Source organism: Schistocerca serialis, chromosome 10 (assembly GCF_023864345.2).
Source record: "Schistocerca serialis cubense isolate TAMUIC-IGC-003099 chromosome 10, iqSchSeri2.2, whole genome shotgun sequence".
Taxonomy (NCBI): domain Eukaryota; kingdom Metazoa; phylum Arthropoda; class Insecta; order Orthoptera; family Acrididae; genus Schistocerca; species Schistocerca serialis.
In genome coordinates this window covers 117,645,408-117,669,478 of record NC_064647.1, presented here as the reverse complement: position 1 = coordinate 117,669,478, position 24,071 = coordinate 117,645,408, and the positions used below count along the sequence as shown (strand labels likewise).

Below are 24,071 nucleotides of genomic sequence, written 5' to 3'. Positions count from 1 at the left end.
TCTGTGATTTTTAACACCCACACTTCCCTTCGTTACCAAATTAACTATCCTTTTATGTCTCATCATGGGTCAAACACATGTATATCCCTTCTTTTGGTTGAGCTGTGCAATAAATTTCTCTCACCAATTAGATTCAGATTAATTTTTGTTTTTAAATAGCTATTGTCCCCAGCACTGGACCAATTTAGGATGCTGATCACTATATATGTAGGATCATCTGGTAAGTTTAAATGGCCTGGTTAAAACTCCAACATAGTTCCCATCTTGTCAGTAGCTCGATTATGCCCTATGGCATTATTTAGACCAAATTTTTTTCTAGTTTATACCACATTTATGAGGATTGTTTTGCTTGGGATTTTTAGAAGGATATTATCACATCCCTCATTTTTGTATTGTGCATTGTCTATTCTTGTTTAATAATGCTGCATAAATACTAAATCTGTGCACATCAAGAATACTGGTTATTTTTTTATTGAGTCAATTATTTCCTCTCGCTGCAAGTATAGAGACATATCAATAGATGGTAATTGCCTAATTTTCAACCAGAGGTAAACGATTAACTTTGCTTGTGATAAAGTTTTGAATTAATCATTCCTGTTTGTTGAATATATGCGAGTTGTTAGCAGTGACAGCTCATCAGCAGTGCTAAATTTTGTTACAAGCTGGATGCCTGCACCTGGTTCAAAAGAAAAATAAAACACAAAGCTTGTTACCATTTCTGACAACTAGAGGATAACCCTATGAGACCTGAGTTTCTCCCAGCATATACAAAAAATAAGATACAAACACACACACACACACACACACACACACACACACACACACACACACACAGACAGAGAGAGACAGAGAGGGAGAGAGAGATGATGAATGTCAGAAGTTATTGGTAGTGAAAATTTAGAACCAATGGGTGAGATAGCATTAACTCTGACCCTCTGTTTTTTCTTTTTTTTTTTAACTTTTTTTGACAAGTGAGAAAGAGCAGGACTCCACACAGAATTCAAACAAAAACTTCTGTATCTATATATAAAGTTACTTGTTAGTTTAATTTCAACTTCTTCCTTAACAGCACTATCCCAAGTAGCTAGAAGTGCATGCCAGAATCTCCGTACTGTTATATTCTCTAGAATGACTGGTGCCAAGGCAATGTTCTGCAACTGCAGATTTGCTTGGCTGTTGTAAGTGTGTGTGCTGCTTGTGCTCAGTACACTGGTCCCCCACAGTCCTGAAATTATGATCTATATATGAAATGTCACTACTGCAAGGAAAACGGCAGACACTCGCCTTACACAAACCAAAATCATCCTTTGTGGAACCTAAAGGATCCTAATCTTAGATAGTGGTCTACAAACACATTTCATATCATATTTCCATAAAAATGACCAATTATGATGGAAATGCTCCCTGCAGAAGGCATGTATGTAATTGATTTACTGATTTATTTTGACTATTCCTAGTTAGTACCTTTTGTTATAGGGTGAAATCAGTAATTGTTTCGTAATTTAAATTCTATTGTTGACATATAAACAAATATAAATTCTGTATTAATTATAAACGTTTGGAAGATGAAACACTAACATCCTTGAAGTATTTATTTGGCTCTATTCGAAAACCTGTTAGCACAGCCAGTCCTTCATTAATTCCAAAGTAATTAACAGTTTTATCAAAAGTATTATTTGCATAATGATATTTGTTATTACATGATTTAAACAAATAATTCAGCCTGACTCTTGTAGTAGAAGTAACTTTTAAAAAGAATCAATTTTTCGATGTATTGAATTAATTTAATGAGTTAAGTTTTAATTGTAATTTTCATAAATTAAACATCAAACATTGTGAAGTTTCAGCACCTATTATTGTGAGGGTATATGAGGCCCCAATTTTTGGTCCCGAGACAGTCAGTCCACGACCGAGTTTCAGACAAGGAACCTGTATTGGTTAGATCAACAACAATGCATCCATGAAATATGCATAACACAATTAGGCTATGTGTTAAAACAATGACAGTGTCTGCTCCGTATGTACCTTTCTATTCTTCAAGAAATGTGAACTTCGTGGTTAGGTTTTTACTGGTCGTAGATGTTCAGTAGTAAACTATTGTAGCAGTATGTAGAGGTTTGCCTGCAAACTATTGATGAGGCTTATGGAAAATTAAAACAATAGTGTGCTGGCCATATATAACAGCATATTATTGGGGGGTTGTGAATAGTAAAAGTGAACTACTGTAAAACGCAACTGTGCACCTGTCGGCTACATTATTTAAAGTAGTGTTTTACTTCCACAACTTATTTTTCATCTAGTATCACAACACAGTATGTTGACACCGAGGACAACAAACAAAGAAAAAAAGGAAACTGAAGCATCACATGGTGACAACTATCAGTCTGTAGAAACAAGCCAATGGGAGTAAGCTTCCTATAAATGGCATGTACCAATGTACCATCAACCTTCCTTCTGACCAACACATCATGGAATGGAAGGCAGCCATCCTTTTCCATCTCCACCATAAAAGAAATATTTGGGTGGACTGAATTCAGGTGTTCTAAATAATTGTTCAAATTCTAAATGCCAAATAACACAAATATGATTTACGTACGTGGAAGAAAGAAAAAAAAAATCCAGGTTTCAAAGCCATTGACTACAAGGCATGTTCCTCGGTCTTCCATAAACAAACTGACAATAATAAGTGAGAACGGGTGATCGAAACAGGTTTGTTAATTCAACACTGAACCTAATCTTGATTAACAGTAACAAATCAGGCACAGGAATGGGAGTGGAGAGAGAGAGAGAGAGAGAGAAAGAGAGAGAGAGAGAGAGAGAGAGAGAGAGAGAGAGAGAGAGACCACATCAAAACTTACTAGACTATCAGGGTCATTGTCGACCCCACTAGCTGAGTGGTCAGCACTATGGAATGCCATGCTAAAGGGTCCAGCCTCAATTCCCGGCTGGTTCGGAGATTTTCTCTGCTTAGGGACTGGGTGTTGTGTTATCACCACCACCACCACCACCGACGCGCAAGTCGCCGAAGTGGCGTCAACTCAAAAGACTTGCACCAGGCAGCCGGTCTACCCAACAGAAGGCCCTAGCCACACGACATTCTCTTTCTTTCTTCTTCTTTTTTTTTTTTTTTTTATAATCAGGATCATTCAAATGCATTCCCTCTAATTGACATAAGAAGTCTGCATGTTCTTAATGTGATACTCACACTGATCTACTAGTGAGCTCAACAGAGTAGCAAGGTGTTTGGCTACGTGATATGTCAAAGCACCATTGTTACAGTCGGCCTGACGGGAACCATTTCCATGTAGAGCTTTAGAAAAGCATATAACCTAAGAGAAACAGCACACTAAGAATTAAGATTCTTGATATTATCTTGCAAAAAGGAACTTTTCTTCAGAAGACTGTTAGTCTTTCTCTCAGCACTTTTCGTGGTGTCAACACCAATCCTACAATATGCTGAATCGGGTAGTAATTACTGCATCCTTTGAACATACCTTGCTTGTCCAAAACTGCAGCATTGCTCATGGCAGGTAAAATAACATTACCTGGATCGCCTCTAAGTGAACACAAAGAAGCCCTCTGAGCAGCTGCTACATTACACTTAGGTGGATGTGCCCTGTCAACATATGGCATTCCTCCCTCCTTGCCCCCTCTGCGTAATCAGGAGGTAGTTTAAAAACAGCCTGTTCAACAGAAGTAATAAAAATAACCACTAGCAAATGCTTTGGCATCAGTGCAAAATTTAAACCTTTCCCTAGCTCAGATGAAGTTGTATCATCAAAAGCTTTTTCTGTGAGATTTAGCAAAGAATGTCAAGATATGGTATTAGATTCTGAACCTCTTCCCATCCACCTCCACAGCTGTAATCCCCATCAACTTCCAAAGCCTCTTGTCCATTCTGTTCTTAGGCTGGTCAAGCTGCAGTGACAGGTAGTACTAGTGGTGGTGGTGGTGGTTGAGGCAACAACACATGTGCACATTAACAATGATGAACAAGTGCCACATATCAGGAAAAAAAAAAAAATCTATTAACTGTAACATTTTTTTAATGTTTTCAAAACCTTCAATTTTCACTGGCAAAAAAATCTGATAAAACTATTGGAATCAAACTCTAGTGAAACATTGCTCTCAAGGAGTCATTGGGACCTGTATCTGCACGACTACACTGCAGTTCAGTTCACAATAAAGTGCTACACAGAATGTTCATCAAACCACTTCTCTTTCCAACAGCACGTGGAAAAAACAAGCACTTAAATCTTTTGGCGCAAACTCTGATTTCTCATTTTGTTACAATGCTGATTCCTCCATATGTAGGTGAGAGTGAACAAAATATTTTCACATTCAGAGCAGAAAGTTTGTGACTGAAATTTTGTGAAAAGATCTCACTGCAATGAAAAACACCTTTGTTACAAATACTGCCATCCCATATTATGTCTGTTGCATTCTATCCCATGTTTCATGTTTATACAAAATGAGCTATCCTTCTTTGAATGTTTCTGATGTCGTCCATCAATCCTATCTCATAAGGATCCTGTTTCATGCAGCAACACTCCAGTGTCCCACTGCAGAGTATTAACGAAAATATAAGCTCCTTCAAGATAGCGAGGATTCTTAATAATTCTCATGTGAAAGTGGTTTTTCGTCCACCTTCTAAGATTTCAGATTTGCTGTGATTGGTGAAGTACGATTTGTTACTGCGGAAGGCGGGAATTTACAAAATACCATGTCAATGTGGTATGGCCTATATAAGACAGACAATGCATACAATGGAAGAGCGTTGTACAGAACATCAATGTTGCACTCGCCTGCGGCAACCCAGTAAGTCTGCAGTTGCAGAACATTGTATTTCTAATGGACATTCAATGGAGTACGACAAAACTTCGATTTTGGCCACAGCAACAACTTTTTGGGACTCCACTGTCAAAGCATCTGTTGAAATATGCATTGCAGGAAATCTAATGAACCCTGACAGTGGTTACCAATTGAATAACGCATACAATCCCGTCATGTCTGAAAGTTGCTTGAGACAAAGACACCAGAAGACTTTGATAGCTACGGCCAGCGACAATACTGACGGCAGCTGAGTATTGCAGTTCCACCAGCGAGGGCACTGTCGCCAGGTGGTGTGGCCCTTCTGTCTCTGCGACTGCAACGCATGCGGGGCAGTACTATCAGCGCACTATATAAGATGGAGCAGAGAATGTCTTCATCAGTCCTCGTTCAGCCTACCTGAAGATGGCTGGCAGTTGTCCAGCCAAAATATCGAGCAATGAGGTTTACGATGACCAGCTGCAAGCCTGAAATCTTTTTGAACAGTGTCAAAGCATTCTGTAGATCTAGTAATGTGGAACCAATATGAGGTTTCCTGTCAATACCAGTCATTAGTTCATGTGAATAAAGAGCATCTGCATTTCATAAAAATGATATTTCCCGAATCCATGCTGGCTATGTGTCAATAGATTGTTTTCTTTGAGGTATGATGATAACCAAACATAGGATACATTCCCAACTCCTACTGCAAATTGATGCCAGTGAAATAGGTCTAGAGTTCAGTGGATTACTTCTATTTCTTTTCTTGTATGTTTGTGTGACCTGTGCAACTTTCCATTCCTTCTGCATGAATCTTGACAAATGACTGGTTGTATATGGCTGCTAAATACTGAGCCATTACATCAGCATACTCCAAAAGGAACCTAACTTTTATGCATTTTGGACCTGCAGTACTGTCTTTATTATGTGACTTAAGTTACTTCACTACACTACTTCTAAGTTACTCCAGTTGGCACCATTGATGTTATCTTCCAGCTATTTTGGCCACCTAAAGAACAAAATACCATCAATTTGTGGATTAAGATAACCAGAAGAGCTACACTGCTCCTTGATGCAGAAAAAAGGCACCAAAAACTGGTCATATAAATACGGATTGGTACAAGCTTACTACATGAAGTGAACATGGAAATAAAAAATATATCCAGTATCAAGTTCAAATAAAACATTATCAAACAACCAACAGTTGTTGATATTAACAACATTGACCCACAACGAATCTTTCACTCTGTAGTGCCAGCTGTGCTGTTTTGAAACCAGGATATGAACCCAGATCACCACCTTTTGCAGACTGTGCTCTTCCTGTCGGAGTCCCCTAGGCACAGCTGCTGTTCCAAAAACACTTCTCCTCTGCACTTAACACACTGCTTCAGAATGAAAGATTCATTCTAAAAAAGTAACCTATGCTGTGGCTAAGCCATTTCCTGTTTCTTCCAGGACTGCTATAGCACCAAGGCAGGCAGGTCATTTCTGTAGAGTTTGGAAAATAGGGGAATGGGTACTGGCTATTGTGAAGCTGTGATGGCAGGTTGAGTATTGTGCCTGGTCAGTGATTCAGCCACAGAAGTGTGGGTTCTAATTCACAGACCCAGTTCGGCACCCAGTCAATATGCCACCAAGTTTCATCTGCTCTTGATATTCCTACATAAGTGCAGTATGAAATATCCCATCACCTGCATGATATAGAGAGTGTGGAAGGGAATACTGGATGCTGTCACTACTGTGGTATGATTTGGTGTGAATTACGAGTACAATATGCCGTGTGCACAATTCCACCAGTGAAATTCAAATACTTAGCCTGTGATAAAATCCACTGCTTGGATTGCTTCATAAAGTTGCATAAATTTGTAGTAATTAGAAAAATGACATACTTCTTATCATTGGTTTGAAGACTTTTTAAATAATAGGACACAGTATGTTGTACTGAAAGAAGAGATGAAGGTATGATCAGGTCCGCCTCTGGGAAGTGTTCTAGGACCTAGCGTTTCTTATACAGGGTGTCAAAAAAAGTACTTCATATCTTGAGAGAATGTACTATCAATAAAAACAAGACAAAAATGTCTGGTAAACATGAGCTCTAATATGCATATCTTAAGAGCTACGAGCACTTGTTCAGAAGAAGAAGCGTGTTTTACAGTAGGGAAAATGAACTAGTGTGCTCATAGCTTGCTCAGAAGACAAGACATGTTTTACAGTAGTGAAGGCGAACAAGTGTGCTCATAGCTCTTAAGGTATGCCTTCCAGAAGCCTTGTTTACTGGACAAATTTTTCTTGTTTTGGTCCATATTACCACATCTCAAAATATCAAATATTTTTTTAAATACGTTGTATACATAAATGATTTTCTGGGTACAATGAGCAGCAAACTGTGACTGCTTGCTGATGGTACTGTGGTGCACAAGAAAGTATTGTCGTTGAATGACTGCGGGAGGATACAGGATCTCTTTGACAGAGTTCCTATTTGGTGCCCTGAATGGTAGCTTACTTTAAATGTGGGGCAATGTAACTTAATGAAGATAACTAGGAAAATCAATCCCGTAATGTTCGAATACAATATTAGTGGTCTGCTGCTCGACACGGTTATGTCGATTAAACATCTAGACATGAAATTGCAAAGCGAAATGAAATGGAATGAGCATGTAAGGTTGGTTGTATGGAAGGCAAAGGATTGACTTCAGTTTATTCCAAAAATTCTACAGACCGCGTACTGAACACTTTTGTGAGTTACTCTTGAGTAATATTTGATTGTTTGAGATACCTACCATGTTGTATTGAGGAAGGACAGCAATGTAATTCAAAGATGCGCTACTAGATACGTTACTGGTAGGTTCAGGCAACATGTGAGTATTACGGAAATGCTTATGAGCTCAAACTGGAATCCCTGGTGTGAAGATTAAGTTCTTTTTACAAAATACTACTGAGAAAATTTAGAGATTTGGCATTTTTAGCTTATTGCAGAATGATTGTACTGCCACCAACACACCTCCCATGTAACGTCTACAAAGATGAGCTAAGAGAATGCAAGACTCATACGGAAGCATATAGACAGTCGTTTTTACTTCGCGCCATTTGCGAATGGAACAGGAAACGGAATGACTAGCAGGGGTGGAAGTTGCCCTCCACCATGCACTGTGGGGTGATTTGTGGAGCATATATGCAGATGTAGAATTTTTGTGTTTGTAATTCTTAGGTAGAAGCTAGTAGCTCACAATTGATTAACCTCTTACTTTAGCATCAGACAGCAAAAGGTTGTTATTCACAGTGTTGAGAATGGCTGTGATGTGGGGTCTGAGTGGGTTACAGTGAAGTGGCGGGGGGGGGGGGGGGGGTGGGGGGGGCCCTGGTATCAATGTTGGGGCCACTTCTATTCCTTATTTATATAAATGATATGTCCACTAGTATTACAGGTAACTCTAAAATATTTCTGTTTGCTGATGACACTAGCCTGGTAGTTAAGGATGTTGTGTGCAACATTGGCTCAGTTTCAAATAGGGCAGTTCATGACATAAGTTCATGGCTCGTAGAAAATAAACACTAAATCACATTAAGACTCGGTTTTTACAGTTTCTAGCACACAATTCAACAAAAACTGACTCAATTTCACAGAATGGGCGTATAATTAGTGAAACTGAACAGTTCAAACTTCTAGTTGTTCAGATAGATAGTAAGCTGTCGTGAACAGCCCACACTCAGGATCTTGTTCAAAGACTTAATGCTTCCATTTTTACTATTCGAAAGGTATCTAAAGTGAGTGATCATTCGACATGAAAATTAGTCTACTTTGCATATGTCGTATTTTATTATATTTTGGGGTAACTCTTCCCATTATAAAAGGATATTTTTGACTCAGAATGGGCCGTTCGGGCAATAAGTGGTGTAAGTTCACAAACCTTTTGTAAATCCCTGTTGGGAGACTGGGTATTTTCCTACCTACCTACCTACCTCCCTCCCTCCCTCTCTAGAAATCAAACCTGCATTTAGATTGGACTTCCTTAACTCTTGTTGCAGAAAGGTGTGCAGTATACTGCTGCATCCATTTTCAATAAGGTACCACTAGAATTCGAAAATCTTAGCAGTAATCCACATGCTTTCATCTTGAAACTGAAGAGTTTCCTCATCAGTCACTATTCCTATTCTGTCGAGGAGTTCCTTGAAAAATTAAGCTGATTCTTGTTGTGTTCTTGACTATGTTTACTTAAACTTATGGATTGACTTTTTTCAGGTTCATAAACATTTTATTTGGTGTGCAGAGAGAGAGAGAGAGAGAGAGAGAGAGAGAGAGAGAGGATACGAAAGTTTCCATTTGGGTCTATTTTTGTTCTTCCTCTGTATGGTAATCAATGGTCTTTCACATTATTAGTTATCATATTACAATTTGAGAGACAGTAGTGCAAGATTATTCGTTATATGTAAATTAGGGTGGAGAAGGAGAAAGGAAAGCAAAAGCAAGGAAATATTTATGTCTGTTGCATTTGGGGGTTTATATAGAATCAGCGGCGCTGAGTGAAAATCTGTGCTGGACCGGGATTCAAACTGGGATCTGGACACAGTGTTTATAACAACTGCGTGGACTGTATCAGCACCCTCTCAACTGACCTACATTCCCACCTAGCACTGCCTATCTGCAGTCCCTGTCGATGTCGTCCTTGCTCGCTACTCTTGATATCCCCACAGGAGGTTGAACATAATTGTACATCTGCACTGAAGGTGGTGGATTGACTGCCCATCAAGGCGAATCAATTATGTGAATGCGTGCGTCACACATCACATCATGAAAGAGAGCCTCCTGGGATGTGGAGCGATTCAAGCTATAAGTAACATGCAGAAGACAACCACTGCAAGTTACTTCAGTACATCAAACAAGCTAATGAGTACAACTAGCACTCACCTATTTAGGAGGGTGTTTTCTGATTAAGAGAGCAGGTGCACCTAAGTATAAAGTACCCCAACCACAAATAACATTGTCTTCTTCCATTCGAGTGTTGTTTTAAAAGTGCAAGGTTGTACCTATTCCTTTGTTATTGCTTCAGCTAAGACAGTGATAAGGTGTGTTGTCATACATCCAAATGAGCAGCAATAATAGAAAATAAACATCACACTTGGTGAAAAAGATTTATGATGCATGCACGAAAATGACCCACATTATGAGCTAGTAGCACAATCCCATGATGAGCCAGTCATCTACAAGGTACTTAGTAATCAAATAAGTGGCTGGCTGGGATCTGATGCAAACTGCTCTGTTTAATGTTTGCTCTAAACGGGGGGTAACACTTGTATGCAACAACAGAGTAACATAATAGAAGTTCATTTATTACTGTTTAATTAAACACTGATTTGGCTCATATAATGTATGTTTATTTCATAGTTGTTTAATTAAACTAAGATTAAAGTGTGATTTTGCTCATAAATGTTTACCTTGCTGACAAAGACAGATGTTCTTTAGATGTGTACAAAGTACACCACCTGCCTGCTTGTGTTATGAATCGCAGTGTGCCTGCTTGAGGGTTAAAGTTTTAATCGCCCCACTAAAAAACAAAGTTCCTTACCTTTATTGTGCATTTACAGGTACATGTCTGCACTCTAGCTACACATTCAAATCCCTGTTCTACAATACCATAGTATGCTGCTAGGTGAATTAAAACCGAATGACGCACTCCACATCCACTTCACCACTGTACTGTACTAGTTTGTTTTAGCTCATCTAGCAAGAAAAATGGTACAAGGATTTGAATCTGTACCAGGACTGTAAACATGTACCTGTAAACAAACAAAAAATTTATTATGTAACTATTTTATTTTCAAAGTAATAAAACTTTACAACACACCCCTCCACATGATAAGTTATGGAAGTTACATCTTGCATACACAGAGAGAAATACTCTAAGGCATCACTTACCTCTTTCTTCACCTTTATTGGCTCATACACATCATCATCTTCAGAAATTTCCACTTTCTGCAAAAATTAATGTGGATTATATTAATGTAGCTTCATCCGTAACACACACACACACACACACACACACACACACACACACACACACACACACACTCACTCTGAGAGATTCTATTCTTAATATTTTTTTTTTTTTTTTTTTTTTTTGTGATAAAGGCACAGTAAATGCAACTTCACAGAACTTATAAGGGGGTGGGATGGCAACAATGTGGAAATGCCGAAAGCACTATCATGCCTTTCATGGCTTTCAAAACACCTTCCAGCAGTCTCAGACTTCAGCGGATCATATTATTCCGCCTTCCCTGTGTGCAGAATAAATCTTCCTGAAACACCTAACACTGGGACTACCTCGCTTGCGGAAGCACCCACAATACGAACACCAACAATTCGTCCAGATTCAGAGTCACTTAGCTCTGATGTATTGCACTCACAGCTACGCAGAACACTGTCCTGACCACAAAGTATTGAGAACATTGCACAGGTGCTGTGTGTGGTCAGTTACAACAGTGGAACCTGCAGGCTCGGCTAGCACCTGCATTTACTGTATGTTCAAGCACACATTTCCTTTGGTGTTTTCTTATTTTTGTCCAACCCCTTTATATCCTACTAGTTCAAGCTTATAGGAGACACTGGTGGCTTTAACAATAATATCAGTCACAAGTTTTATCTGAAGATCACTCACAAAGAACGTACGAAGTGCTGTGCTATAACTATATGTTTTCCATTTTACAGTGTTACAAACTATCCAGTGTCTAGTGACACAAATTTTGTTTCATAGCCAAACAGCTGCAATATGAAAGTACATCCTCCCCTCCTACTCCTCTAGCACTCCAAGTAAGAAGCAGTGAGATGGTAGTGATGGCAAACAGTACCTCTCAGAGTATTGAGGGCTTGTGAGCATGATGTGTCACCCACAAAAATACAGAATTGGCATGCCATTAAATTTACTGGCACAATCATCACAGGACATAAATGCCTGCCATTGCCAATGTCTACATAAGGAAATCAACTGTGGTATACCAGCACTTCACCATAACATAGACAACATCTACCAACACACTCCACAAGTGTGTGGCTGAGGATACTTTCTGTTATCTCGTATATTAGGATTTCTTCCCATTCCATTTATGTAAAGAGTGTGGGGGAGTGACTGCTAAAATCCCTCTGTGCATAAGGTAATCAGCCTACCTTGTCCCCAAAGTTCCTACAAGAATTGTGTGTAGGCATTTATATAGTACATATCTGGATTCTTCACTTAATACTAGTTCTAGGAATTAGCAGAAATTGTCTCTAATGTATCTCTTTCTCCCCACCCTCCTGAATTTAATGACCATTAATTAACCTCCCTTTACCCATATGCTACAATTTAATGATTTGTGCTATTTTTGTCAGGTTATTGACAGTTTCAAATAGAGCATCAGGCAACGACTGAGAAACTGCGGAAAGTAACACAATAGAAGCTGAGTGGGTAGCTTTGAGAGCCGAAATGGTGAAGGCAGTAGAATAACAACTACACAACAGAAATCCTTGGGTAACACAAGATACAGAACCATTTTCTTTAATAGACCAAATTTAATGGCATAATGTATAAACTAGAGGAAGGGTTTTCATGGGTCGTTATTGAACTTGCACCCTTGTCAAACTTTTCCTGAATGACTTTAAGAGAAGATTTTAATCTAAGAATGACAAACTATAAAAGCGTAATATACTACAAACACTACAGAGACATAAAGTGAGTTATTTATTTTTTAATGTGATCAGTGGCACTACTAGCATCCAGCTGTTGCAGACATCAGCATAATCTCTCGTATCACATTTAAGTAACTAACATCCATGCATCCAGCCACCCATCTCGCCCATCATCACTTCATATTCATACTCTCTGGGAATGGCTAAAGGACAAATTTAAGGATTTCAAACCATATTTCACTAGGGGTAATATAGATGCCACCTACAGGAAAATTAAAGAGGCATTTGGAGAAAAGAGAAGCAGCTGTATGAACATTAAGAACTCCGATGGCAAACTAGTGCTAAGCAACGAAGGGAAAGGCAGAAGGAGTAAATAGAGGGTCTGTACTAGATTGATAGATTAAGGAAAGACAAACCTACATTTCTAGCATTTGTAGACATAGAGAAAGCTTTTGACAATGTTGACTGGAATACTCTCTTTCAAATTCTGAAGGTGGCAGGGGTAAAATACAGGGAGCGAAAGGCTATTTACAATTTGTACAGAAACCAGATGGCAGTTATAAGAGTTGAGGGGCATGAAAGGGAAGCAGCAGTTGGGAAGGGAGTGAGACAGGGTTGTAGCCTGTCTCCAATGTTATTCAATCTGTATATTGAGCAAGCAGTGAAGGAAAAAAAAGAAAAATTCAGAGTAGGTATTAAAATCCATGGAGAAGAAATAAAAACTTTGACGTTCGCCGATGACATTGTAAATCTGTCAGACTTAGCAAAGGACTTGGAAGAGCAGCTGAACGGAATGGATAGTGTCTTGAAAGGAGGATATAAGATGAACATCAACAAAAGCAAAAAGAGGATAATGGAATGTAGTCAAATTAAGTCGGGTGATGCTGATGGAATTAGATTAGGAAATGAGACACGTAAAGTAGTAAAGGAGTTATGCTATTTGGGGAGCAAAATAACTGCTGATGGTCAAAGTAGAGAGGATATAAAATGTAGACTAACAATGGCAAGGAAAGCATTTCTGAAGAAGAGAAATTTGTTAACATCGAGTATAGATTTAAGTGTCAGGAAGTCGTTTCTGAAAGTATTTGTATGGAGTGTAGCCATGTATGGAAGTCAAACATGGACGATAAATAGTTTGGACAAGAAGAGAATAGAAGCTTTCAAAACGTGGTGCTACAGAAGAATGCTGAAGATTAGATGGGGAGATCACATAACTAATGAGGAGGTATTGAATAGGATTGGGAGAAGAGGACTTTGTGGCACAACTTGACAAGAAGAAGGGACCGGTTGGTAGGACATGTTCTGAGACATCAAGGGATCACAAATTTAGCATTGGAGGGCAGCGTGGAGGGTAAAAACCGTAAAGGGCGACCAGGAGATGAATACACTAAGCAGATTCAGAAGGATGTAGGTTGTAGGAAAGTACTGGGAGATGAAGAGGCTTGCACGGGATATAGTAGCATGGAGAGCTGCATCAAACCAGTCTCAGGACTGAAGACCACAACAACAACAACAACAACTAGATTGATGAACTAGAAAGCAATATTATAGAAATGGAAACTGACATAGAGGAAATGGGATGGAAGGTATGATACTGCGGGAAGAATTTCACACGGTACTGAATGACCTAAGTCAAAACAACTGATAGCCTTTGAACAGCCAGCCATGACAATACTCCTCCATCTCGTGTGCAAGATGTACGAGTCAGGTGAAATACTCTTCAACTTCAAGAATATAATAATTCCAATTCCATGGAAAGACTTTGTCAGCAGATGTAAAAATTACTAAACTATATGCTTTACAAATGAATGGGAAAACTGGTAAAAGCCTTTCTCAGAGAAGATTGGTTTGGATTCTGGAGAAATTTAGTGACACGCAAAGCAATACTGACCCTACAACTTATATTGAAAAACAGGTTAAGGTAAGATAAAGTATGTTTGGTGGCATTTTAAATGTCCCACTCCAGTCATTGGATTTATGTATCCAAGTTGACGTATGCAAACTATGTTCCATATCCTGTCACAGTGTGATTGAGGAGTTTGTCTCCTCCTGCGTCATACCACATCATAAACATTACTGCGGCTCCCAGACTCTTCATTTTGTGGTGATCAGTCAGAAGCTTTGGGACCCGTCGTGACAAAATTTGTGTTAACCAGGATTATCAGTCACAAGTTTGTAAATCTCCGTCTGTGATACCTGAAGAAAAGTGACTGGTAATTCTGCAACAGTGTACCAAAAGTTTTCTCAAATTCTGTCTATTACATTTGCATCAAGTTCATTTGTCACAGTAGATGGTTGTCCATTACTTTTTCGTTATGGACATCCATCCAAGCTGAAGCAATCTGTACCACTTTCTTACAGCAATATCACTCATGATGTTCTCCTTGTATACTATGCAAAATTCACTATGGATGTCGACAGCTTCCACATTTTTCACGCAAAGAAAACAGGCATCAGGACATTTTTTTACTATGGTGACCATTTTGTCTTTACAGGCAGACAGTTCAGTAACTTTTCCACAGAACTGCCATACTCATACTGAGCCATGTTATACAACTGTTCTGAAACCACCCTGCTAACCCTACTCCTCCGCACAACAGACAGCATCGGTACCTATTTTTCAAAAAGCCCCTGTGTTACATGGTATAGGAATTATTCATCATAGAGGCTTCTTTCAACTATGATGGTTTCACGGACTTCAGTGTGAAAACTATTCATAAACTGAAGATTTTGCAGCAGGTAGTCGAGAAATGCATGATGAGAATTGTTAAGACAGGCTCAAAAACAACAAATTGATCAGAGTGCAGAGTAGAGCTGAAAAAACAATTATGATGGTTGTTGTAGTTGTTGTTGTTTGGTCTTCATGTTGAAGACTGGTTTGACACGGCTCTCCATGCTACTCTATCCTGTGCAAGCCTCTTTGCCTCTGAATAATTACTGCAACTTAAATAATTCTGAAGATGCTTCCTGTTTTCATCTCTTGGTCACCCTCTACGATTTTTTCCCTCCCACACTTCCCTTCCCCCTGCAGGTTTGGGGGTAAGAATAGGTCCGCGGTATTCCTGCCTGTCATAAGAGGCGACTAAAAGGAGACTCAAATGTTTTGGCCCTTATGTGATAGTCCCCTCTAGGGTTTGACCACCATATTTCAAAATTATTCTGAATAGTGAGCCAATTGGGGAAGGGCGCCTTACTTGGTGCGTTGTGTCCATCATTCATTGAAACCTGTAGCCAGCTTATTTGTCGATGGATTGCAGTCTTGCTTGCTCTGCATCTCTTGGGCGAGGATACATTTCTGGGTGCAATTTCCGTCATGCACTCTGCAGTGTCGCTTTCTGTGCTGATGACGACCATGGAGCACTTGCCACCTAATATCCAGCATGGTAGCCAGTCCATTGTGGTGGAGCCCCCATGTACCCTGTTGGTTGTAGCCCGCTGACAACACAGGGATCACTCTACTGATGCCTGCGCCGTTAACTCCCCAGGTATGCCAAGGAGTAGATGCCTATCTCCCTGGGGCATCAGGACTCCCAACAATGGCCATCCTGCCAGGTGGCCCTTGCTGTGCCTGGGTGGCACCCGTGGGGAGGGCCCTTCGTCGGAAGAGGTGGCATCAGGGTGGATGACACGCAGTGAAGCGTGGCACATCTTCTCTTGCTGGTGGCCAACCACCAGCAGTCTCTAAGCATTAGAGGGCTCACTTTAATGCAAACATGTATGACCCCAAATTGTTCCCCTCCCTGGCCACACCATGGGAGGAACGAAAGGCTATGAATGACAGTGAGGTGTATTTGCCTTGTATTTAGTCTGTACAAGAGCTGATGAGGAATCCTTTGTGTCCATGAAGCCTCAGTTCTTTGTAGAGCATTTAGAGGACAAGTTCGGGGAGGTGGAGGGTTGTCTAAAATGCGGTCTGGGTCAGTCTTGATAAAAACAACATCCTCTGCCCAGTCACGGGCAGAAGCTGGGAGATATTTCTGTTTCTATCATGCTGCGCAAAAGCATAAATATGGTCCAGGGCATTATCTTCCACAGGGACCTTCTTTTACAGTCCGATGACAAGCTGCGCGCCAACTTAGAGCGGCGAGGTGTCCATTTCATCCGGCGTGTCCACCAGGGTCCGAGGGCTAATCAGGTTGCCACCGGTGCATTCATCTTGGCCTTAGAGAGTGACACATTACCCGAGAAGGTGAAGGTGATGGTCTACTGCTGTGATGTCAAGCCATATATCCCTCCCCTTCCTCAGTGCTTCAAGTGTTGGAAGTTCCGCCATTTGTCTTCCCACTGTGCTTCCAGCCTCATATGTCGCGATTGTGGTCATCCATCCCATCCCGATACTCCATGTGCCCCACCTCCCATCTGTGTCAACTGCGGATAGCACCATCCCCCTTGCTCGCCGGACTAGAAGATTCTACAGAAGGAACGAAAAATAATGGAATACAAGACCCTGTGCCGACTGACCTACACTGAGGCTAAACAGAAATTTGAACAGCTTCATCCCATGCACATGGCCTTGTCTTATGCCACCACTGTCACTCCTGTTACAGCTCCATCCGTTGCACCACATACAGTCAGCTCTCAGAGCTGAAGGACCACACCTGCCCCCTTAATGGTGGGGGGCACTTCCCTCCCTGTTGCTCCCACACCACCTACCTCAGGAACAGCACCCCCTCAACCATTGGGGCACCAGTCCCCACTTCTAAGCCGGAGAAGCGTAAGTCTTCTTTGGCTTCGGATCCCTTGGGTCATTCCCTTCCGAGGTTCCTACAAGTGGCAAACCAGACACTCGCTAGGGGCTGAAGAAGCCCCAGGTAGCTGGTCGTAGGGCTTCGCGCTCCTCTTCAGTCCCAGAGACTGAATCAAAGAAGCCCTCCCAGCAAGGGCAACCAAAGGAACAGTGTGAGCAATCGAAATCAAAGACCCCCAAGACCAAGGAAATTGCGGTGGCACCCACTCCACTGTTACCTATAAGCTCTGCATCTGAGGACGCAGTGGAGATTCTGGCATCCGCTGAGTACCTAGATCTCGCCGGTCCCTCAGACATGATGGATGTCGCTCCCGTTAGTACTCAATCGGTGGCACCAGGTGACCCAGTGGCATAATCTGCCTCCTCGGTCCCTTCACACCTTTCTCGGCCATGGACAATGTCATCCGCCAGTGGAACTGTAGCGGTTTTTTCCAACATCTTGCTGAGCTCCGACAACTTCTCAGCTTTCACCCTTTCCTCTGCATTGCTCTTCAGGAAACTTGGTTTCCGGCGATGCGAAACCTTGCTCTCCGTGGCTGTCGTGGTTATTTTAAGAACCGGGCAGCTTATGAGAGGGTAGCTGGTGGCGCCTGCATCTACGTCCTTCGCTCTCTTTACAGCGAGTCTGTCCCTCTACAAACACTTTTAGAGGCTGTCGCTGTTTGGGTGTGGACGCCTCAGGCTGTTACTGACTGCAGTCTCTACCTTCCACCGGATGGTGATGTCCCGCAGCATGTCCTGGCTGCACTGATAGACCAATTGCCGCCACCCTTTTTGTTACTGGGCAACTTCAACGCCCATAACCCGGGGTGGATCAGTGGAAACAGGCCAAGGCAGCATCGTTAAGCAAGTATTGTCACAGCTCAACCTTTCTCTTTTAAATACTGGTGCCTTCACACATTTCAATGTGGCGCATGGCATGTAGTCAGCCATCGACCTTTCGATCTGAAGCCCTAGCCTATTACCATCTGTCCAATGGAGTCTGCATCGTGATTTGAGTGGTAGTGACAACTTTCCGATCTTTCTGTCACTGCCACAGCATCACTCTTCTGGGCACCCCTGCAGATGGGCTATGAATAAGGCTGACTGGGACTTGTTCTCCTCCACTGCCACTATTGAGCCTCTTTCCAGTGATGCCATTGATGTGGTGGTTCACTCGATCACCACCGGCACCATTACTGCCGCAGAATATGCCATTCTCTGTTCTTCTGGGTCCCCTCAGCAGAGGACTGTGCCCTGTTGGTCATCCTGAGGTCACTGAGGCAATTAAAGATCGCAGGCGGGCGCTCCAGCGTCCCAAGCGACATCCCTCATTGGAACACCTCATCGCCTTTAAACGGCTCCATGTGCGAGCCCACCGCCTCATTCATCAATGTAAGCAGGAGTGCTGGGAAAGGTATTTCTCCACTATTGGTCTCCGTACCTCTCCATCGCAGGTTTGGGCTAAGATCAGGCGACTATGGCTATCGGACCCCCATCAGCATACCTGCGCTTTCACTGAGTGGAGCAGTCTGTACTGACTGACACAATTGCAAACCGCTTAGCAGAGCATTTTGCTGAGAGTTCCACTTCTGCGAATTACCCATTGGCCTTCCGCTCCCTGAAAGAGCAGTTGGAACATCGGAGCTTTTCATTTCACACCCGCCACCCTGAATCGTACAATGCTCCATTCAGTGAGTGGGAATTCCAAAGTGCCCTAGCCGCTTGCCTTGATACGGCTCCCGGGCCAGATCGCATCCACTGTCAGATGCTCAAACACCTCTCAGTGGACTGCCAGTGATGCCTCCTAGACCTTTTCAACCATATCTGGGTTGAGGGTGAGTTTCCGTCGCAATGGCGGGAAAGCATCGTAATCCCTGTGTTGAAACCTGGCAAGAACCCACTGGAGGTGGACAGATACTGCCCCATTAGCCTCACCAACGTTCTTTGTAAGTTGCTTGAATGCATGGTGAGCCGGACGTTATGTTGGCTACTTGAGTCTCGGGGCCTTCTGGCTGCGTCTCAGGGTGAGTTCCGTAAGGGCTGCTCTGCTGCTGATAATCTGGTGTGCCTGAGTCTGACATCTGTATGGCCTTTGCCAGCCGTCAGCATCTGGTCGCCGTCTTTATTGACATGTGGAAGGCATACTATATGACGTGGCGACATCACATTCCTCTCTACGCTTCATGGTTGGGGTCTTTGGGGTCCACTCCAGATTTTCATACAAAATTTTCTGTTGCATCATTCCTTCCACATGCAAGTTGCGGCATCCCATAGTTCCTCCTGAGTTCAGGAGAATGGGGTACCACAAAGATGTGTCTTAAGTGTCTGCCTCTTTTTAATTGCAATTAACGGGCTCACTGCGGCAGTGGGAACGTCTGACTCAGCTTCCTTGTATGCTGACGACTTCTGCCTATACAGTAGCCGCTGAATGGCAACTACAGGGCGCTATCGGCAAGGCACAGTCTTGGGCTGTAGCGCAAAGCTTCCAGTTTTTGGCTGCCAAGACCTGCATTACGCATTTCTGCTGGTGACGCACTGTTCACCCTGTTCCACAGCTTTATCTTGACGACGAACCTCTTGCTGTGGTGGAGACATCAGTTTTTGGGATTGGTTTTTGGATACCCGGTTGACTTGGTTCCCTCATATTCAGCAGGTTAAAAAGACTGGCGGCACCTTAATGCTCTCCGTTACTTGCGTCACACCAGCTGGGGTGCTGATCGGTCTGCCCTTCTACAGCTGTACCAGGTGTTAATTCAGTCCTGTGTAGATTATGGGAGCCTGGCTCATGGTTTGGCATCCCCTTCCACATTGCAGTTGCTGAACCCCATCCTGCACAGCGGGATCCGACTCGCCACTGGAGCTTTCTGAACAAGCCCTGTCAACAGCATACTTGTGGAGGCAGGTGTCCCTCCATTGTGGTTCCAGCACCAATGATTATTGGCCGCTTATGCTACACACGTTTGTAGCTTGCCTGGGTATCCCAATTAGCGTCTCCTGTTCCCTCAGTCGGTCGTCAATCTTCCGAATGGCGGCCCCGCTCAGGGTGTACAATTGCGGTTCGCGTCAGAGCTCTTCTCTCTGGGCTTGAGGTTTTCCCTCTTCCACCTCTTCCCTCTTCCACCTCTTTTTTGAGCCCCTCTGCATATACCCCCATGGCGTGTGCCCCACCCATGCCTTCGGCTCGATTTGGCACAGGGCCCAAAGGACTCAGTCCCTCCTGCGGCCCTCCGCCGCCACTTTATTTCAATCCTTGCCGCGTTTCAAGGCTCTGACGTTGTCTATACTGACGGTTCTATAGTTGCTAGTCGTGTTGCTTATGCTCTTACTCTAGGGGATCATTATGAACAACACTCATTGCCAACTGGCTGCAGTGTTTTCACTGCCAAGCTGGTCGCCATCTCTCGCGCCCTAGAGTGTATCCGCTCCTGCTCAGGTGAGACCTTCGTTATCTGTAGTGACTCCCTGAGCAGTTTACGAGCTATCGATCAGTGTTTCCCTCGCTCTCATCTGGTGATGGCTATCCAGGAGTCCCTCCATACTCTTGCCCGTTGCGACCGCTCTGTGGTCTTTGTGTGGACCCCGTGTCATGTCAGCATCCCGGGAAATGAATGTGTTGACACGCTGGCCAAACAGGCTGTCAGTGCACCAGCCTTGGAAATTGGCCTTTCAGAGAGTGACCTTAGGTCAGTTTTGTGGCAGAAGGTACTTTGCACCTGGGGTGAAGAATGGCTTGCCCTTCCTTCACCCAACAAACTTAGGGCCATCAAGGAGGCTACCGGTGCGTAGCGCTCCTCCTTGCGGGTCTCTCACAAGGACTATGTTGTCCTCTGCCAGCTGTGCATTGGCAACACTTTGATGACACACAGCTATTTATTGCGCTGCGAGGACCCACCTTTGTCACTGTGGGTCAGCTTTGACGGTGGCCCACATCTTGTTGGACTGCCTGCTTTTAACTCCGCTCAGGCAGATGTTTGCGGTGCTTGATACGCTTGCTGCACTTTTATCAGATGACATTGCGATGGCCGATTTAGTTTAGAGTTTTATTCATGCAGGGGTTTTTTATCAATTGACCTAAGTGTTTCTCCTTTTTTTGTGTTGAGTCTGGCCTTTGGCCTACGATTTTAGACTGGGGTTTTTAGTGCGTTTCCTGGTGGTTGGCTTTTGCTTTTTTGTTTCTATGGTCAGCCAACCACTGTCACACTCGGTGTGATTTTAATTCCTTTTTTCTGGTCTCCGTCTGTGTCTTTCTTGTCCTGTGTCGTCTCTTGTCATCTCCATTGTTTGTTCTTATTCTTCGTGGGTGTTTCAAGTTCGTGGAAAAAGGGACCTATGGTGCTAGTAGTCTGGTCCCTTCAATCCCACAAAGCAACCAACCACACTTCCCTCCAATACTAAATTGGTGATCCCTTGATGTCTCAGAATGTGTCCTGCTAACCGATCCGATCTTCTAGTCAGGTTGTGCCACGTATTTCTTGTCTCCTCTATTATATTCTGTACCACCTCATTAATTACATGATGTATTAATCTAATCTTCAGCATCTTTCAAAAGCTTTGATTGCCTTCTTCTCTAAACTGTTTATCACCCATGCTTTACTTCCATACTTGGCTACACTCCATACAAATACCTTCAGAAAAGACTTCCTGACACACAAATATATACTATATGTTAACAAATTTCTCTTCTTCTGAAACTCTTTTCTTCAGTCTACATTTTTTATCCTCTCTACTTCGACCATCATCAGTTATTTTGCTCCCCAAATAGAAAAACTCATCTACTACTTTAAGTGTCTCGTTTCCTAATCCAATTCCCTCAGTATCACCTGATTTAATTAGACTACATTCCATTATCCTCGTTTTGCTTTTGTTGATGTTTATCTTGTATCCTCCTTTCAAGACACTGTCCATTCCGTTCAACTGCTCTTCCAAGTCCTTTGCTGTCTTGACAGAATTACAATGTCATTAACAAATCTCAAAGTTGTTATTTCTTCCATTGCTTCCCTTTAATCACCCTCAAATCTTACAATGCTGTCTCGTTTCTGTACATAGTGTAAATAGTCTTTTGCTCCCTGTATTTCAGCCCTACCACCTGTAGAATTTGAAAAAGAGTATTCCAGTCAGCATTGTCAAACGCTTTCTCTATAATGAGATTTTCACTCTGCAGCAGAGTGTGCTCTTACATGAAACTTCCTGGCAGATTAAAACTGTGTGCCGGACCAAGACTCGAACTCGGGACTTTTGTCTTTCGCAGGGCAAGTGCTCTACCATCTGAGCTACCCAAGCACGACTCACTACCTGTCCTCACAGCTGCCAGTACCTCATTTGCTACCTTCCAAACTTCACAGAAGCTCTTCTGCGAACCTTGCAGAACTAGCACACCTGGAAGAAAGGATACTGCAGAGAAATGGCTTAGCCACTGCCTAGGGGATGTTTCCAGAACAAGATTTTCATTCTGCAGCGGAAGAAGAGCTTCTGTGAAGTTTGGAAGGTAGGAGACGAGGTACTGGCAGAATTAGAGCTGTGAGGATGGGTTGTGAGCCGTGCTTGGGTATCTCAGATGGTAGAGCACTTGCCTGCGAATGACAAAGTTCCTGAGTTTGAGTCTCGGTCCGGCACACAGTTTTAATCAGCTTTCTCCATGTCTACAAGTGCTTGTTGAGATTTGTGTCACACAATAAATTTAACTGCAACTGTTTCAACCAAACATTTATAGTAGAGCTGACAGATAATCCATAATGTCTACTTATGGATGACAATATTCATGTATGCCCCAGGACAGTGTGTTAGAACACTTGCTGTTCATGTTACATATTAATAACTATGCAGACAATATTAATAGTAACCTCAAACATTTTGCAGATTAATCAGTTATCTATAACGAAGCACTGTCTGAAAATAGCTGTACAATTTTCAGTCGGATCATGATAAGTTTTCACGATGATGTATAGATTGGTAATTTGACTTAAATGTTCAGAAAAATAAAATTGAGCTCTTCGCAAAAAAAATTAAAAAAAAAAGTGTTTTCTACAGTAACAATATCAATGAGTCACAACTGGAATCAATCAACTCTCACACAGGTTCAGTCTTACTTGACACAGATGTCACATTTCGGTTCACTGGCAGAATACTAGGAAACCTTAATCTGTCTATAATGACTACTTACAAAACACCCACACAAGGATATTGCTGAAGTATGTGGGACATGTACCAAACATTACTAACATGGGATATCCAATATACCAGTACACAAAGAAGAAGAACATCGATCATCATAGGCTTGTTTGAGCACTAGGATAGCATCACAGAGATTCTGAAAAACCTGAACTGGAGGACACTTGAAGATAGACATCAATTGCTCTGTGAGTGCAAATAAGTTTCAAGAAGCATCTTTATGTGAGGAAACTTTGAATATACACAGCCCTCCGAAGTACTGCTCCCATATGGATCATAAAGACAAGATTAGACAGCTCGCATCTCACATGAACACTGTTAAGCAATCAATCTTGTTGTGTGAATGGAATGGGATTGAGAACCAATAAATGGAACATTTGGGAGGTACCCTCTGCCATTCACTTCGGAGTGTTTTTCAATGTATAGTTGCAGATGCAGAAGTAGGTATCAAGCCACTGTGATCTGTCTTGGAAACACAAGCCCATTACTATACTCCAGTAGCTATATGGGAACTGGAACAGTTTTTTTTTTTAGAATGATATAAATCCCATTAACCCTTGTGTGGCTACAGCAAAGAGTTATCAACAACCTTCTTGTACCTAGATGGTCACAGTTGCAACTATCTGTCATGCTGGTAAAAAAATTTATGTTCTTTATGTGATGTCGCCACCTATCATTGAGTGAGTGCAAGTTACTGTGTTCCCT

At 42.2% G+C, this 24,071-nt stretch overlaps 1 protein-coding gene across 3 annotated transcripts in view; it reads right to left on the bottom strand.

Annotated features, from left to right (window-relative positions):
* LOC126425304 (putative zinc finger protein 727) overlaps window positions 1–24,071 on the bottom strand; it is a 198,400-nt gene that overhangs the window by 130,304 nt on the left and 44,025 nt on the right. For all 3 annotated transcript variants that reach the window (XM_050088281.1, XM_050088282.1, XM_050088283.1), the window contains exon 4: window positions 10,724–10,780. In XM_050088281.1, coding sequence (XP_049944238.1) covers window positions 10,724–10,780 — 57 coding nt within the window. The remainder of the gene's footprint in view (window positions 1–10,723; window positions 10,781–24,071) is intronic.